The 17,074-nt window shown below is 45.0% G+C and overlaps 1 protein-coding gene across 2 annotated transcripts in view; it reads left to right on the top strand.

The window, feature by feature from the left end:
• The window catches only part of SEC31B (SEC31 homolog B, COPII coat complex component), a 35,074-nt gene that overhangs the window by 15,662 nt on the left and 2,338 nt on the right, over window positions 1-17,074 (top strand). The window contains exons 12-26 of one of the 2 annotated variants that reach the window (XM_036385874.2): window positions 1,385-1,459; window positions 2,005-2,085; window positions 3,015-3,123; window positions 3,508-3,686; window positions 4,333-4,459; window positions 5,526-5,671; window positions 7,059-7,232; window positions 7,856-8,038; window positions 8,738-8,954; window positions 9,324-9,647; window positions 10,688-10,726; window positions 13,578-13,633; window positions 14,864-15,010; window positions 15,429-15,545; window positions 16,948-17,019. In XM_036385874.2, the coding sequence (XP_036241767.1) occupies window positions 1,385-1,459; window positions 2,005-2,085; window positions 3,015-3,123; window positions 3,508-3,686; window positions 4,333-4,459; window positions 5,526-5,671; window positions 7,059-7,232; window positions 7,856-8,038; window positions 8,738-8,954; window positions 9,324-9,647; window positions 10,688-10,726; window positions 13,578-13,633; window positions 14,864-15,010; window positions 15,429-15,545; window positions 16,948-17,019 (2,046 nt within the window). The remainder of the gene's footprint in view (window positions 1-1,384; window positions 1,460-2,004; window positions 2,086-3,014; window positions 3,124-3,507; window positions 3,687-4,332; window positions 4,460-5,525; window positions 5,672-7,058; window positions 7,233-7,855; window positions 8,039-8,737; window positions 8,955-9,323; window positions 9,648-10,687; window positions 10,727-13,577; window positions 13,634-14,863; window positions 15,011-15,428; window positions 15,546-16,947; window positions 17,020-17,074) is intronic. The other variant, XM_036385875.2, reaches the window with a different exon arrangement.

The following is a 17,074-nucleotide window of genomic DNA, read 5'->3' as shown; positions in this document are numbered from 1 at the left end:
GGTCCTGGGGTGGAATATGATCCTCTCTAGCCCTTTATATTCCTGTTCTTTAAAATATAAAATGGAATTGAATGAATATACTTCTTATTTTTCTACTGAAAGTTGAGGTCTTGGAGGTTATCTTGGTTTTCATTAGGAATGGTCTTTTCAGTGGACTTGTTTGGGCTTCCTGAAACAGGATCTTTTCAACTCAACACATTGCCAAGCTATATCTGCCTGCAGCCTGTGGAGCTGTACATTGTTATTTTTCAAGGTGAAGTCCAAATGGACAATGAGATACCCCAGAACAAAGGAGAGAGCTGTGGTGGCATGAGGACTGACTAGCGTTTGTGGACAATTTGGTAGCATGAGAGTTTGGTAATAGGAAGAGGTCATCCTTCTGAAGAGGCAGGGCTTAGTCTTGGCAGTGGTTTACAGACACTTGTAGCAGACTGTGTGGAGGGCAAAATATTGAGATATTTGCCACAGTATTATATTTGTGTGAGGAATCTTGAACAGGATGGCCAGCTGTTAATCTAGGTGATGAAAGGGGTCTCCATTGCAACAATGTCTTCAGTTGCATTAAATGAGACACATCAAACTGTCATTTTGAGTCACTTTTTATAATCTATCTGGTGTGTGGTCCTGAGAGACCACTCCAGCACATAAAGGATATATTACAATTGATTGTCTTAAACTACAAACTAGGGTTCTGTACAAAAGTGTCCTGCAGCACCATTCCCGCTTCTGCAGGAACAGTTTCTGAAATGAACCGTTTACAAGTATTTTACACATGTAAGTTTGATCATTTCTGTAGAAGAAGCAGCACGGGAGTTAACTGAGACAGACAGATTCTCATTGCAGAATGTAAATCATGCATTAAAGCATATAAATAGTGCCTGTCAATTAGGCTATGTGCAGCCTGTGGGAATTTTTGGGAGTGTCTGATATCCTCAGCCAGGGAGCTTCTGTAACAGTTAACTAATTCTTGTGAATTAGCTAGCAATTCTGCCAGCTAGCAGTTCAGGCAACCACCTTGTTTCAGTTTCATCCAGATTCAAATCAGTCAGTTTTCTTTGTGAAGAGATTAGCTTGGCAATTCCTAGATTATCCAGAAAATTAATGACCAAGTACACTAGGTATGTATACAGTTGTGATCTTGATACACAGTTGTACCTCAGTTGTAACTGTGGCAAACTTGAGTTTTGCCCTTTTATCATGATTATAACTTAAATTCCATACATCTTTACACAATAGTTATTAGGTGGACTTTTCATAGTTCAAATCTTTATCTATAAACTGAGCTCTGAACTTTGCTGCTGCCAGAAGTAGCTAACTATTATCAGTGTTTAGATGTCTATGATATTACATATTTTTTGTCTTTTTAATATCCATTGGGACTCAGGTGAATTTGGAGCAAGAGTCCAGGACTAAACTTCTCAAGCTGCTGGGCTACAGTAAAGAGGATCTGCAAAAAAAGGTAAGGGGTATTTCCGATAGATAGAAACCTTTACAGGACTAAAGCTGCTGCAGGAGGGTTGTGGGGTCCTACTGGAACTGAGCAAGTGATCTCACAACACACAAATGACCAAAGTGTGTGCAATTTCAGCTGGGAGTCACATGAAGTATACCCCACTAAAAAGCAAATGCAGCACTTGTAAGGGTGCAGCCAAAGGGATCTTGAGCCCAGTTATCTTGGTTTCAGTTGTTGGTGCACTGGGGATGGTTCAACAACTGTGCAGTTGTGAGAGCTTCTTTTAGCATTCAGCTCTCTGCGTCTCAGGGGATTCTTCAAACAGGAAGAAGGTGACAGGTGGAGACAGTGTGGCATAGTACTGATGGATAATGCTCTGAAAAGGATAAATAGTCAGTGATAGACAGCCAGCCAGGAATAGGGTGAGGTGGAAGTATTCAAACAGGTGAAAGAGTTGGGGGAATTGTGTCTGGGGCTTGCCAGTCTCTTGGTAGTTTTGCTGTCCAGGTGCTTACTTTGCTTTACTCTGTGTGTGTCTGTTACTTTTCTAGATTGCCTCATGTTTGAGTAATGGGATCCCAGATAAACAGCCCCTTCCTGAGGCAGGTGATACAAATGCTGCACCAGATCAGGTATGTCCTGTACATCTTGCCAGCTTGGGAGAGCAGAGGAGGGCAGAATGAACTGGAAGGCCTAATTCCAACCACAGCTTGTTGGTCTCAATGCTGGCATTGCAGAGGGCAGTTCACAGGCCTATCAAACCCTCACAGGGTCAGACTAAATGATAATAACTTTCCCTTCTGGCTTTAAAACTAACCAGTGAGCAATGAAGGACTCCTGGCTATTATTCCTGCAAGAAGTTTTGCTTCACCTGTGTTGATTTCTTCAGTGGTAGAATTAGCCTCACCCCAGCTTAACTTGAGGCTACTGTTCTGGATTTCCTCTGTGAAGCTTCTGCTGTGGTATTTCTTTCTTTTTCATCTCTATCCTCTGAAATGTATTTTCGCATAATTTTGGGATGTCCATCTTCAGATGCCTTCCAAGGCCTGGTTCACTGTAAACTTTTCTCCTCTGAGGTATCTAAAACTTATATCCTCTGATTAGTAATCACCTTCACAAGCCTCAAACACTGGCTGAGATATTCTAGGAGTAGCAATTGTGTCCTGCATTTCAGTAAAGCACCACACATGGCTGTGATCCAACCTGTTATTTACAGATTTTACTTGTTGTTCTTGTCTCTGTTCCATCCAAAATAGTTCAGCTTGCTCAAGGGCTGACACTTGAGTTGATGAATGCTGCCCAGCAGTGCTGTTGGCATTGCACGTCTTGCACCATCAATCTCCTAAGCTTTGCCAATTGCAGCACTGCTCTTGCTGCTTCCCTTGTGAAACTGTGCAGATTGATTGCACAGTGACAGGAGTTTCCAAATTGAAATTAGATTTATATGAGCATGCACAACCAAATGGAGAGCAGCCCCATCCCACCCTGTAATCTACTAAACTGTTTTCAGTAGAATATGTGTGTGCAGTGAATTAAATAAGCTCTTGCACTTTTTGCACAGCTTTTGATGAATTCCAGCGATGATGTAGCTGCTGTTTCTTCCTCTTCAGCCTTTTTTGATAACCTCATCCCACAGAATATGAGCACATTGGAGATTCCTGTCACAGAAGGTATGTTACATAAAGAGTGTTTCTGCCCTCTTAGGAAAAGGGGAGAGGAGGGAAAACCAGAAAATTCAGAGAGACCAGGAAGAATCTAGTTCACACCAGCAGATGGATACTTTTAAAACATATGACCCATTCAAGTGTTACGCAGCATATCACATTGAACATAGAAATACTTCTTCCAGATGAGAGACCCATTAAAAATTTAGAAGACTCTTCTAAATGATGGAAGACCTAGAGTCAATTCAGTGGGTTTTTTTGAGTTTCCAAATTTTCTTTTAAGTGGGCTTTTAGCTGTTACTGCTTTTTACTGCCTGCTCTTTAAGACAAGCACCATCAATGCATCTGAGTGATGACTCCTTGGGTTGACTCTGCTTCTCACCTCTGTAGATACAGATGGACTCATCAGCCAAGCCCTTTTGTTGGGGAATTTTGAGGGTGCAGTGGAGCTGTGCATGCGAGCAGAGCGCTTTGCTGATGCCATCATCTTAGCCATAGCTGGTGGAGATAACCTCCTGAAGGAAACCCAGAAGCGCTACTTTGCCAAGCGGAAAACAAATCTCTCCGTGGTGAGTGATGGTTTTGTGTACACACTGAGCAGGGGAAGGTGTGCACTGGCTTGCCAAATGTTTCTCTGAATATATGTGGAAATGCTTTCTCTTCAATGAAGGAAGTAGAACGTCAGCAGAATCTCTTCATCTCCTATTGCATTTATGCTAATATCTTGGTAGTTTTATGGTAATTTTACATAGTATGTCTGTGTTCTCTATTCCTTTTTTTTGGTAATGGTTTCTGTCTCAGCTTCTCATGCTTGTAACCTGTGGTGCATACTGCCCCTTAACAGCTCAACTAGGAAGTTCCTAGCTTATTAATTTACAAATGGGGAAGTGTAACAGAGGTTTGGATATCTTAACACTGTGCTTCCAGTCATTGATACCAGCTGCTCTGAAACAAGATATGTTTTAGATCTTTAATCTTGTCTAGTGTGGCTGTTTCCATATTCTTTAAAGTGCTTTGTTGGGCTTTTTTACTTTTCTTAGAGGCATCAGGTTCCAATTACTGTTAAGGTAGGGATGCTGAGATTGTTGGACCTTAATATACAGTGAGTGTAGTAGTCTCTGCATGGTGGAAAGCGTGTTTCAAAGTGAGCTGTTACTTAGACTGTCAGCTTATCTTTTTCTTCAGTGAGTGACAGGCCTTCTGCTTCCCTTACAGCTGCTTTCCTCCATTGTGCAGCAGAAGTGGCAAGATATTGTTTGCACTTGTGATCTACAGAGCTGGAAGGAGGCACTGGCCATCTTGTTAACATACTCAAAGCATGAAGACTACACTCAGCTCTGTGGTATGCAGTGTACTATGTTTTGCTACAATTTCCATTGCAGAGGGTACCTCTGGACTGCTTACAGAAAGAAGTGGATAGAGTTAAGAAAAGGAAGCACTTCTTACTCATTACAGCTACCTGGAACTTAAATAAGTGTGGTGTGTTGAGTTAGGAGAATGATAGGTGCACACTGTAGCTGAGAATCATGGTGTAAAGTTGTGTATGTGGTTATTTCCTGTGACCTCTAGAAGTAGCATGGAAAAAAAAACAGGATAGCTGCTATCCTTTGGCTGAGACATGAAGAGGGTGATTTTTATTCCATAGAGAAGGGTATTTCATTTACAATAAAAGGTCCAGTGGGGCTTCATTCCACCTAAAACAGGTTTCAGCACCCTACTGTTGCCTGGAAATTCCCACACCTCTTTTGGAAATTAAAAAAAAAAGTGTTGGATTTTTTCACTGAATTAATCTGTCGTTTCTTTCTTTTATGTGTTTGGGCAGACATAAAAATTGGCAGATGTGCAAAAGTAGGTTTTTTTCAGGTTGTCTTTGGGTTTCCTTCCCATTTCTCTGTTATCCAACAGTTATGCATTGGAGCTGGTGAAGGGTCTAGATCCCAAGTCTTATGAGGAGCAGCTGAGAGAACTGGGGTTGTTTAGCATGGAGAAAAGGAGGATTGGAGTGACCTTACTGCTCTCTACAACCACCCAAAAGGAGGTTGTACTTCTCCAAAATAGCAATGATAGGAGAGGAAGAAACAGCCTCAAGTTGCACCAGGGGAAGTTTAAACTAGGCATTAGGAAAACCACCTATACTCAACAGGTTGTCAAGCATTGGGACAGGCTGCCCAGGGAACTGGTGGAGTCACCATCCCTGGAGTTATTTATTAAACAAGTATATGTGGCACTTAAAATCTTGGTTTAGTGGGACTTGGCAATGCTAGGTTTATAGTTAGACTCAACCTTAATGTTCTTTCCTGATCTAAATGATTCTATGATTCTAATTAGGTGCAGATTCAAAGCACTGGGGTTAATGAGCTCTTCCAAAGGGGCGTGTGTTAAATGTTGGCTGCATCTCTTCTCTCTAGACATGCTGGGTGCCCGCCTGGAGTCAGAGGGAGATGCAGCCCTGTCCAATGATGCCTGCCTCTGCTATATCTCATCAGGCAATGTGGAGAGGCTGGTGGAATGCTGGGTAAAAAACCATGAGACTTCATCACCACTTGCCCTACAGGTACAGGTGCTATGATGTTGGTTTGACTCCTCTTTAGGCCAGTCTGGTAGCCCTGAACTGTCTGCATTTTCCCATCAGGGTATCTGGCTTCCAGTAGACAGTGGAGACCTGTTTGTACTCACCCAGGTATCTCCTCCTAGCCTGGGTTATGAGCCTACTTTGAAAGGAGGCTTGCACTCTGAATCTGCCAGGGTTTGTGTGTTTACACTGCACGTAAATCCAGCCATGGACAGGAGTTACAGCCTACTTGCCTCTCTTACATACTGATGTCATCTCTGAGCTTCCTTTTGGTCAGGGAAGTTTGAGCTATACCCTTTTTTTTACTGGTAGTAGCCTGGGATACATTTGCTGCTGTGCTTGTCATGTATAACTTAATGCTGCAGTTATCTTGCTGTACCTTCAGAACAGCCTTAGCAAAATAAAATGAAGTCTGGATCATGATATTCCCACTGCAAGTAGAATGATCACATATGGGAAGTAACACCTTGCAGATAAATCAGGACTTCTAAGTCAATGTTGTTACCTACCTCTCTTCATTCCTATTGATTATTTCACAGAATATTCTGAGTTGGAAGGGACCCACAAGGATCGAGTCCAATTCTTAAGTGAATGGCCCATATGGGGATTGAACCCACAACCTTGGTATTACCAGCACCATGCTCTGACCAACTGAGTTAATCTCAGTAATCTGTTACACTTCAACCAGTCCTGGCTAAGTGACTAAGCCCTGTTGTGTCTGTCACTTGCTAGAATGAGCTAGACAAGTCTTTCACTTGGATATCTGCAGATAATGCCCTCTGCTAGAGTCCCCTTCTTTTGTAATCGCACTACTGAGTAAAAGCAAAAAAAGGCATCTTCAGCACTCCTGGTGCTTTCTGAAACTGGTCCCCTCCCAGTTGCCAGATATCAGCATGTATCATTCTCCAGCTGTAAACACTGCTTTCATTCCTAGGAGTTGAAGGAGTTTTGAGTAACTAAAACCCTTCTGGTCCTTTTGCCAGCAGTAGTATTTTTTTTCTAGTGAATTTCTCTTGGTATGGTTTTAAGCCTTCCTCTTCCAAGTTGATCGCCTGTAACAATAGAAGCTTCCTAGTAAAATTATTGATTGGAACAATCTTGTGGCTTCTGATTTTCTTTTTCTTCCCTTACTATTAAAGTAGCAATGTCAGGATTTGCTTCCTGGTTCCTCTTTTTCTCCAAGTGCATCTGAGGAAATGGTCATCAGTGACAGTATTTGGTGCAGAGGGGAGTAACTTCTGTCCACATTGGCCCTGATGTCAACTGAAAGTGGGGAGAGCTATCTGGTATTGTCTCAGCATGAGATAGACCAGTAAAACCAGTCGGATTCTGAGTAGTCTGATTTCTTCCTTCCCCCTGTATTATTCAGGATCTTATAGAGAAGGTGATGGTGCTGAGCAGGTCCATTGAGATGCTCCGAGGCACTGCAGGACCAGCACCAGGCCCTGTCTTGGCAGAACGAATCACCCAGTATGCCAATCTCCTGGCATCACAAGGATGCTTGGCAGCTGCAATGAATTACCTACCCAGCAGCTCTAAAGAGGTGAGTGAGCAGCAAGCTGTTGTGGGAAAGAGAAGTATGGGGGGAGATTGTATGAGAGAGAAAGCTGGGGTTTTGTCATGCATCAGGACTTAAAGTTTCACCTTAGTTATGCTAACTTGAGAATAGAGGGTAAGAGAGGAAGGTATTCCAGGATATGGGTTTTGTCTTCATTTGCATTTTCTTTGTAGTGCCTTTGATTCAAGGAAAAGGAAAGAGTTATAGAACTGTAAAATGGTTGATGGAGAACAACATTGGGAAGCAGCTTGCCAGGGAAGCTGCCTCTCTTCTTGAAACTAGCTTGTAGAGGAAGGGAATGAGGAGGTCACCTGGCGGTTTGAAATAAATCTATCTAGTGCCTAAATGTGGGTAGGGATTGGGGAGGGAATACTGTAAAGACTGGGGGAAGGATTAGGGAGACTTCATCTGCCTGATAGTATGGCAGGTGATGTCCCAGATTGTCATTTACCATTTGTTGTGATTTTTTTCCTGGTGGCTGTTGGGAACATGGTTAGTTTTGCAGTTTGATTCATTGTGCTATAGGTCAGGGTCTGCTTTAAATGCCTCCCCAGCATTTTCCATCTGGGGCTCTCAAAGTGCTTCTTCTAAAGCATAGTTTGTTTCAGCTCCTGATTGAACAGCTCCGAGACCGGCTCTTTCATGCTCAAGGAGAGAGTGTGGGTGATCAGCAGCCACCCCCTTTTCCCTACGCTCGTGTCAATGTAGGGGTCATCAAACCCACAGCAGCCAAGAGTGGTTCCATCCTTGAAGGAGCAGCCCATAAAGCAGGTCCCAGACATCCAGAGAAGGTAGGCCCTAAACACAGGTATTCATGGCTTGGGAAGAGGGAGGAAGGCTACTGGGTTGTGGAAGGCATAAGAAGTAATATGAGATGACATAAACTGCAGACACTGAGGAACTCCTCATTGATGTCCTTCACTGGAGCAAACACGAACTCTGTGGCAATCCAAAAGTCAGCGGCCTGGCGTCTTTTCACAAAGCCCTGTCCTACATGCAGATCCTGGAGGAGAATGTTACAAGTGTAGTGATCCACTGAGATCTCAAATCTTAGGGTGAAAGGGGCTGGGGTCATTTTGCTATGCTCATTTTACCCTGATATCTTAGTAGAATTAGTGTAGTACGGCTTCACAGCTTCATCTCAGTTCTTGCACAAGAAGACTGTTTAAAAAGTTTTGCTTCCAATCTCTATTATTCCATTATTGTTCCTTCATTATTTCCTCCTGGTTGTGCTTCCAGGAAGTCATTATATGGGAACTTGCTCCTGAGGACTAATCCTTTTGAGAGCTGGAGAATACTCTGAAAGAGTGTGGTGCTCATCATATTGAATGAGTTACGTGGTGGGAAAGGCCTTTGATTGAGTGCATCCAGGGCACCAAAAACAGCAGCAGCTTCTGTTTCCTGAGAAGTGACAGAAATTGCATCTGCTAGTATTGTGTATGCATATGACTCTGTTGGCCATTTGCAAGTTCTATGTTTTTTGATTGCAGCCCAACTATCCGTCATCATTTGCCCCTTCAGCACCATCTCAGCCTTCAGTGCCTTCCCTCTTCACACCTCAGCCAGTGCCAGCAATGCCTGTGACACCTCACCACGTTGCCCCTTCCCAGGCCAGCACAGGTCCACAAACAAGTGTCTATTCCAGAGACACATACCCATACCCACAGTACAACTTGGGCTTGAATCCAGCAACTGTCTCAGGGCCAGGTAAGCATTGTCTGATAGTTGTGTCTATTTCTAGGTTTTCTGAGACTAAAGCCTTCAATGTGGGTGGCCGCTCTAGTTTTTTACTCACAGGCCTATTGTACTGACAAAGAACAAGTCAGCTGTCTAAGAGGCTTCTCAGTGCTTCTGACAGATCTAGTTGTAGTAACTGTTGCTGCATGTGTGCTGATAGGGGTGGAAAAGCCACAGCTGGCTTGGTGGCAGTTTCACTGATGTAGCCAGGGCTAGGGGGGCAGGAATATTAAAGGATATGGCTTGAAGAAGGGAAGGCTTATTACCAAGAAGGATAGTGTCATGAGAAGTTGGCACATGAAACAAGTGATGCTGATACCCTCCCTTTGTTGTCTGTAGCTGTGTCACAGTCTCAGCCATTTGGACCGGTGGGAGTCAGACCTGTTGGTCCTGCTCCTTTCTCCAGTCAGCCCTCTCTGCCAGGACAGTTGATGCCCATGACACCTCCTGGTGTTCCACCACCCAGACCTGCCCTCTTCACTCCAGCCTCAGCCCCATCATCTCAGCTTCCTGCAGCCTGTCCTCTCCCTGTGGCAAGCCAGTCTCCTCTAGACTTCTCTTCAGCACCTTTCAACTGCCCCATGAACATGGGTTATCCTCAGGGAGGTCCCGGAGCTCCATCTACTAAACCACTGCCAGCAGCCATTCCTCCTCCTCCCACAGGTAAGTACTGCTTGTGTGACTTGTGTGCCCAGGACAAGCCCAGGTGAGGTTTGCAGTGTGTAATGGACATGGATCTTCTGAGGTCTGGTCTGTCTTCATAAAGAGTGAATGTGGTGTTGAGGCAGACCTTAAAGGCAGAGAGTGCTGAGTCTTGCTGTGGTGGTGGAACACAACAATGCTGACAGTTTCTTTCAGCCTGCTCAGTTGTTCTGTCTCCCAGGTTGTAGTTGCAAGGTGATGTCTCTTCAGGTCCTCAGTGCACCCTGAATAGTCATCTACTCCAAAGGCATCTGCTGTGATGGAAAGAGTCATGGTTCCCATGGAATGCCTGATGGAAGGTTTGCTCATCTCACCCTTGCTCATGCAACTTACATGAGAAGCGTATTTGAAATGGTGGGAGAGCTTCCCTGTCCATGAGATACTCCTTATTTAGCTTCAGGACTAAATTCCTCTGTCTGCTGTGCTCTAGGGCTACCATTTTCTTCCTGTTGTCATAAAGGACTTGTCTGGGAATCACTTCTGGATTCCTCTCTGCAGTGTTTTAGACCCCTCTGGGTCTATAGTTTGAATCCAGTCTCTTGTGTGAAGTCCTTGCTAGCATGATGAATAGAAAGAGTGTTGTTGGACCTAGTTCCCCATTCATGGGCATTCCTTCTATTTCCCAGAATATCTGGTGTTTAATTATTCTCTGTTTGCTGTCTCAAGGGACAGGCTTAACCAGGCTATGGAGATCCCTAACAACAAGGCTGACAATCCATAGATTTTTGAGCAGATGCTTCTCCAAGCCACATGTATGCAGAGAGTGAAGGATCTGAGGCTATGATGTTTGCCTTCACCTGAAATTCTTTGCTGACCTGTGTTTATCCAAGGATAGCAAATCCCACTGTGTGAAGTCTGTGGGGACTGCACACCAAAGGCTCTAAGCTACAGCTGGACAGATTCCTTCCTGAAAAGCTTTTTGGCATAGTACTCCAGTGAAATTACTCACTGAATTAAAGCTGTTGGTGATTATGCCTTTTCCACCCTGCCTTGATTTTCAGGTTTCTTCCCTTGGCTAGATCCCCACACGGATCATGCAGGTAGTACCCAGAGAAACCTCCAGACCTGTGGGGCAGGCAATGTTGCTGCTTCCAGTGAAACGCATGTTTTGATGTGTGTGCATGTGTGCATGCTCACTGCTGTTTGTTGTTCCCTTGCATGCCTGGGGAGCTGTCCAGGTGGGGTAGGGAACATACCTGTCCTGAGGACTAATAAGTGACAGCTGGGGATATTGGAAGTGAAATAAAAGTTCTATGCTATCACTCATGAGGTTGGATACAGAAAATAATGTCTCCTGCTTCTTCCTTCTCTATTTCCCTCCAGTTCTGGAGGTATTAGACCTTTTTCAGTTTCTGTCTTTTCGGGCAGTTGCTGGGCCAGCAGGACAGGGAAGCAGACAGTTTTCCTGTCTTGGTTCTCTAGGTGAGGAACAGGCCAGTGGTTGTAATTCATCTGTCCCTGTTACTCTCCCAGCCTTGTGCATGGTTTTGCTTGTGCTTTCCTCCTGTGGTTTGGATGAGGTGGAGTCCCAGTAGAAGCAGTGGTGGAGTAGAGCTTCCCAAGCAGAATTTGGGGGCTCTCTTCCAAGGGGAACTGGAAATCCCTTTTGGCTTTAGTTAAAGGGTGAGGTTTGGCTTTGAATCTTAGTTTGACTGTGGAGGAAAATTTGGACCTAAGGGGTTTTCTGACTGATACTTTGTACTGATTTCTCTCCTTGGTATTCATTGGTGTTGGAAGGTAGTCATATTCTAATCTACACTGTCAGTGGGGTAAGGCTCAATGTCTTTGTGGGCTGTCACTGTTGTGATTGCTGCTCTTTGGCAGGACCATCTATCTACCAGGCACAAATATCACAGCTTCATTTAGGAAATCCAAGTACTTGCAGGCACTTAGATCCCCAAGCAGTCTGACTACATGGAGTGGGACTCCAGAGGAGGAGGTGTCCCTTCAGCAGAGAAACAAAATACCTCCATTTCTCCGTGTTAAGGGAAGATGATTCCACAGCAAGGATTTCAAGCACTTCTTTAGGCTGAAGATGCCCTTCAGGAATTCACTACTGAGAAATTCCCTTCTCCTTGGTAGCATTTGCCCCTGCTTTTAATGGCAGCGTATGGCATGCTTGGTTCAGCAGTGCAAACTGGCTTCCTTGAGAGTGCTTTCTTGCCTGCTATTATTGTTCTGGTTTTGATTTGTATTTCTCTTAATCTGAAAAGGGACTGTAAAATCACTCAATCTGACTGGCCAAAATTGTTTGCTCTGGACATTCCTGAACATAGTATCTACAGCTCATGAACATTATTACTAACACAATGAACAGACACCTCCACTTGCAGAAATCCCAAGTTCCTGAGAGTGTCAGGGACAGGGAGAAAGACAGCAACATGTTGGCTCATCTCCTTTCTGGCCAGGATAATCCCTGATTCCAGCCTCTGATGGTCTTGTTTTTTCTAGGACAGGCATTGCTGGAGACTGCTGACATGGGGCACTCCTTTCAGGGATGGTGAGAAATTCTATTTCACAAGTAGTGTAGGAAGATAGTATTTCATCCCAGCAAAATGCACCAGGGTCTGTTGTCTCTCATGTCTGATGATTAAATGCCTGGCTTAAAGGGTATAATTTAAATAGCTGTTTCCAGTGAGGATACAGAGTGCCACTGGGTTGGAATAGTGCCAAGGACTGCTGGGCCACAGGCTCTGTGGGGGCCAGCAGAGTTCTAGGGCACAGAATCCCCAAGCTAGAAATAGGTGCCAACTTAATTAAACTTCTGATCCAAACTCATCAGAGAGCAAGTCTTGAAATCATGGGAAAAAGGAGGGCAAAAAGAGGCTGCCAGGATTTTAATAATAAAGGTAATTAAAGTAATGAAGCACCTTTTGCATCTTTCCCCTGCGATTTTTAAAGCTCAGTTCAGGATCAGTAGCTCATTAAGTGTGGCTCTGAGCTCCAGCAATTCTGATATTGCCCCCTTAGAATTCCTCTGTTTTCTCACAGATTATTCCTGTCTCATGGGCTTGAGGTTATTAATACTGGGGTTTTTTCTAAAGATGCAGGTACCTTTAGAGGACAGCAGCAGACAAGGTAGTTGCAATTTGACCTTTGCAGAACAAAGAGTGGATGCAAGTCTTTTGATGTCATGTTGTCTGATGGATTTTAAATTACCTGGAGTGAGGTTAGAGTACCACAGAAGCATCTGCTGAGACACCCTTCTGCTCCCAAAGCATTTACTGGTTAAGTCTATTCCCTTCTATTTGGCAGTCAGCTAATTTTGCTAAGCTTTGGTTCTGAACATGATTTTGGAAGGGAACCCACCCCTAAATCTTTCTGAACCCACCCCTAAATCTTTATCAGAACAGCCTGTATTGCTTTGAACTGCCACCATGAGCATTCCTGTGAGTACTGGTGAGAAGCCCTCTCACCTGTAGCATGGCTCTTGCTGTGCTACCACAGTGCCATATTCTCTGGGGAACCCCAAGAACTTCCTGAAATGTGAGGTGCACACTTAGCAGGTCCCCACCAAGGTTCAGGCCTGACTCTGAGGCTGACTTCTGCAGCTTATACAGAATCCAGAAAGCTTCAGGTAGTTAGAAAAAAAGTTTCCTGTGTGGGAGTGGGTATGTGCCAGTTCAGTCTGATCAGACATCACCTCATTAAGGCTATGCACACACTAGGATCCTAAGAATGAAATTAAGAATGGGAAGGGGAAGCAAGAGCATCTCATGTGCCTGTGAGCTGGGTTTGAAATTCCTCAGCTGAAAAAGTCTAAAAGTGCAATGACAAGGGAATTGGAACCAAAGGGCCATCTCCTGAAGGAAGTTCTAAATTGTGCATGAATTGTTGCTGCAGCCAGCTTCTCACAGTCTGAGATTTGTGTCTTGTCCTCTGTCCTGGCAGCTCAGGAATCTTGGAGTGATCCCTCTACTGGAAGAGGAGGCCTTCAAAAGAAAAAGGTAAGTTTTCAGCTACAGTATGTGTTGGTTGTCTTTTAGCCAGGGAGTTCCATGTGACAGATACATTCCTATAAATGCTTGCTGTCAAACTCCGCAGGTCTCTATCCCTGTTGCTCTATCTACGTCTGCACTGCCTTCATGGCTAGGAATGGAGTCCAAGCAATCTTGACTCTTTGCCATCCAAAGTCACATGCTGTTCTGCAGGGTGGCTGTTTTGTAATATGGTTATCAGCTCTAATGTTGCATCCTCTGTCAGTACTTCCCAGGCTGCCTACAATAATTTGTTGTTAAAAATACAGATTTAATCTTATGCCCTTGCCTACACAATTTTTTTGATAGCGGCTGAGGAGGTCACATTCTCTTCACACCTGACAGCTAGGGGCAGCATTTTCCCTCACAACAGTGATTCTCCTCAGATGCTGATACCAAATGATAAGGCACTTGTGCTGAGAAGCTGGGACAGGTGTAGCTGTGAGCTGCCTGCTGTGCTGGTCCTGCAGCTCTCTGCCTTGTCGTGATTGCACTGGAGAGCCTGTGAGCTGAGCTCTTCTGCAACAAATGCTCTCAGTACCCTGTTTCTATCACTGGTGCCTGCTGGCAGGTGTGATGAGAAGCATCTTTGGCATCCTTCCCACCCCCTACCCCTCTTCTTTAGCTTGGAACAGACTTCTCGCCCTTTTTTTTCTGGCAGCATAGCTGGGAACCTGCTTCAGGCTGTGCTCACTACAACAGGATTAGCCTCTTGTTAAAGCCATCTCCTTTTGATCTAGCCCTGTTGGAGAGAATCTGTCATGACTCTCTGGCTTAGCAGGGGCATGATGAAGTGTTTGCAAGAGGAATCTCCCCCCATGTCGTGGGATTTTCCCCAATACTTGCTCAGTTGGACACTTTACTGCTGCTAATCTCTACATTCAGGACTCGTGCCGTTGCAGAGACCAAGCGGCTTTCTGAGGACCAGTGCTCTCAGGAGTAACGGATCTGTTTGATTGAGCAATTCCAGAGGGGTTTTCTTGCTGTCGCTTTGACTGTTCATCTAGGATGGAAGAGGAAGGGCCCTATTCTCTGAGTCAGGGGGCTGAAAGAACAGGGATATGTTCTTTCATCATCTTGAGAACTGGAGACTCTTCAAGTTAGAAAGGATGTTGAATTTTTCTGTGGAGAAGGAACCAGCCCTTCTTCCTTGGACTTGGTTTTCTTGATTTTTTTTTTCTTTCCTTTCTTTGCTGACAGTTGCCTGAGAAATTTACTCCTCTGGCCCCCATCACAGCTCCAGTAATGGGCGTGCCTGCTGAAACCCAAGGGATCCATCCTCAGCTATCCAGGTTGCAAGAATCTGGCCAGTCACCCCCAGGAGCACCCAAGGAAGGCAGCCTACAGGTACCAGGGAAAGTGGGACATTCCCCAGCCACAGCATCCTGTCAAGTAGAAAAACAGCTCAGCTTTTGAGGTTCTTACTACTTGGCAGCTGCAGAGGGCTTATGCTGCTCCCTAGCCCCTACAAGGCATCTCTGCTGAGCATTAGAGGAATTGCCAGGTTGGAAAAATGACACCTGGGTATGGGTGGGAGAGAGCGAGGGAGACCAGGCAGGCTGTCAGCCTGCTGGGAGTTGAGAATCCAGAGAGGCCGGGAACTGTATCACAGTCTGAAGATAACCTAACTCTGTGCTTCCAGATATTCTCTAGTTTTGTGAAGGGGTGGAATTCTTTCTGTTCTCTTGTTTGAAGAGGGGAATCTACCTGCTCCAGCCTTTCACACTCCTGTTGCATTCATTCAGCTGCATTTTTTTTCTGTCAGTATCACCAGCTACCTAGAAAAAGCATTGAGAGGAAGGAGCTGCCCCCTGAGCACCAGGCTTTGAAGGCTACATTTGAAGGGCTGGTACAACGCTGCTCAGCTGTTGCCACTGATCCAGTAAGTCCTCCCTTCGCTGATATTGGATTTTTTCCCCTTATAGATGTTTGACTGGTGCTTCCTTCTTTTGTTTGGGTAAAGAAAGGAAAAGTCTTGTCCCTATAACCAAGTTAATGTCCATTTGCCTCCTTCCTTTAGGCTGCAGGCTTGTTCATCTTTGGGAACTGAGATGCATTCTCTAACTTTTATCCCCTGCTTCTCATTGCCTTCTTGGAGCAATGATTCTGTCCTCCTGGCTCTTTCTTTTAAGGAAAGTAGAAGAATTTACCCAGCTAATTCACTGGTTTGATCTGCAGACAGTTCCTGCAGAGCTGGTATTACCAGCTATCTTTAGACCTTAAAGAAAAAAGGCTGAGATATCCCAGGTGGAAAAGAAAGCCAAACAATCTTTCTGTCCAAGTAAATGTAATTTCTCCACCCTGGTTCCTGAAATGCTATTGGTATATGCCACATTGGGTCAATGTGTCAGGCCAGACTGTCTGGAAGCAGAAAAGCAGTGTTTGCACATTGTGTTAGGTTGCTAAGTCTTCCCAGGGCTTGGGGCCACTAAGAAGCCTTCCAGAATACCTCTGGTTGATAGGTTTTATGATGAACACTGAGCCCAGACTGCTATGCCAGAGTCAGGCAATTAGAGCAGCATCTTCAGTGTGTTTGCTCTGTGCTTTCTGTGAGTGCAGCATAGCAATTTCTGCAGCATAATCTAAAGGTTCCCTCTATGGACAGAAAGGCCTGTTGGTTTGGGCTTAAGCACTTAGCTCAGGTGGTGGTTGCATAGCTGGCTCTGTACAGCAGTGCAAGGCACCTGAACTCCTTTGGCTTTCAGGCCTGTTCCAGCAGTGCCCGGAGCCAGGCATTTGTGTTAGTGGAATAGGTTACCTGTGAGTGGATTATTCAAGATGGGCTTATGAGGTCAGTCTCATCAGAGCTTCAGTACTCACTTCACACACTTTCCTTGGTGGTTATCTAGAGTGGGAAGGATATTCCCTCTTTTCCCTAAGAAGACCAGGAAGAAGCTCTTTCTTGGGCCAGTCAGGGTGAGGCTGTCTGAACACCCCATGGGTTAACTAGTGGATGTTTCTCACACTTAGGAAGTCATCAGTCTATCTTGTGGTCTGCAAGTACTGGCAGAAGGGAGGAGTGCCTAGGCTGGGAGATGGGAAAAGGGACAATCCATCTTTCTGTGTTGGGGAGAGAATGTGTATATATGTACATGTATGTATATGTGCAGAATAAGAGCATGGTTGGCTTGTATCACAGACCCTGGCTGTCAGAGGCTGAGATGCAGCTGAATGGTAAGGTGCTGTGGAAAGGCAGAGGAAGGGAGGGACTGAGTGAGAGCACTTTGGCTCTGGAGAGGTGCCTTTGAAGCTCTGGCAGACAAGCAATACCTGTTTTGCTTCAGAAAACGCGACGGAAGCTGGAGGACGCGCTGCAGCGGCTGGAGTGTTTGTACGAGAAGCTGCGCGAGCAGGCCGTAAGTAGATGCCAACATTCCTTGTGGTCCTGCTGGGTCCCTGAGCACACCTTGG

Source organism: Molothrus ater, chromosome 8 (assembly GCF_012460135.2).
Source record: "Molothrus ater isolate BHLD 08-10-18 breed brown headed cowbird chromosome 8, BPBGC_Mater_1.1, whole genome shotgun sequence".
In the NCBI taxonomy this organism is placed as follows: domain Eukaryota; kingdom Metazoa; phylum Chordata; class Aves; order Passeriformes; family Icteridae; genus Molothrus; species Molothrus ater.
This window is presented reverse-complemented; position numbering and strand designations above follow the sequence as displayed.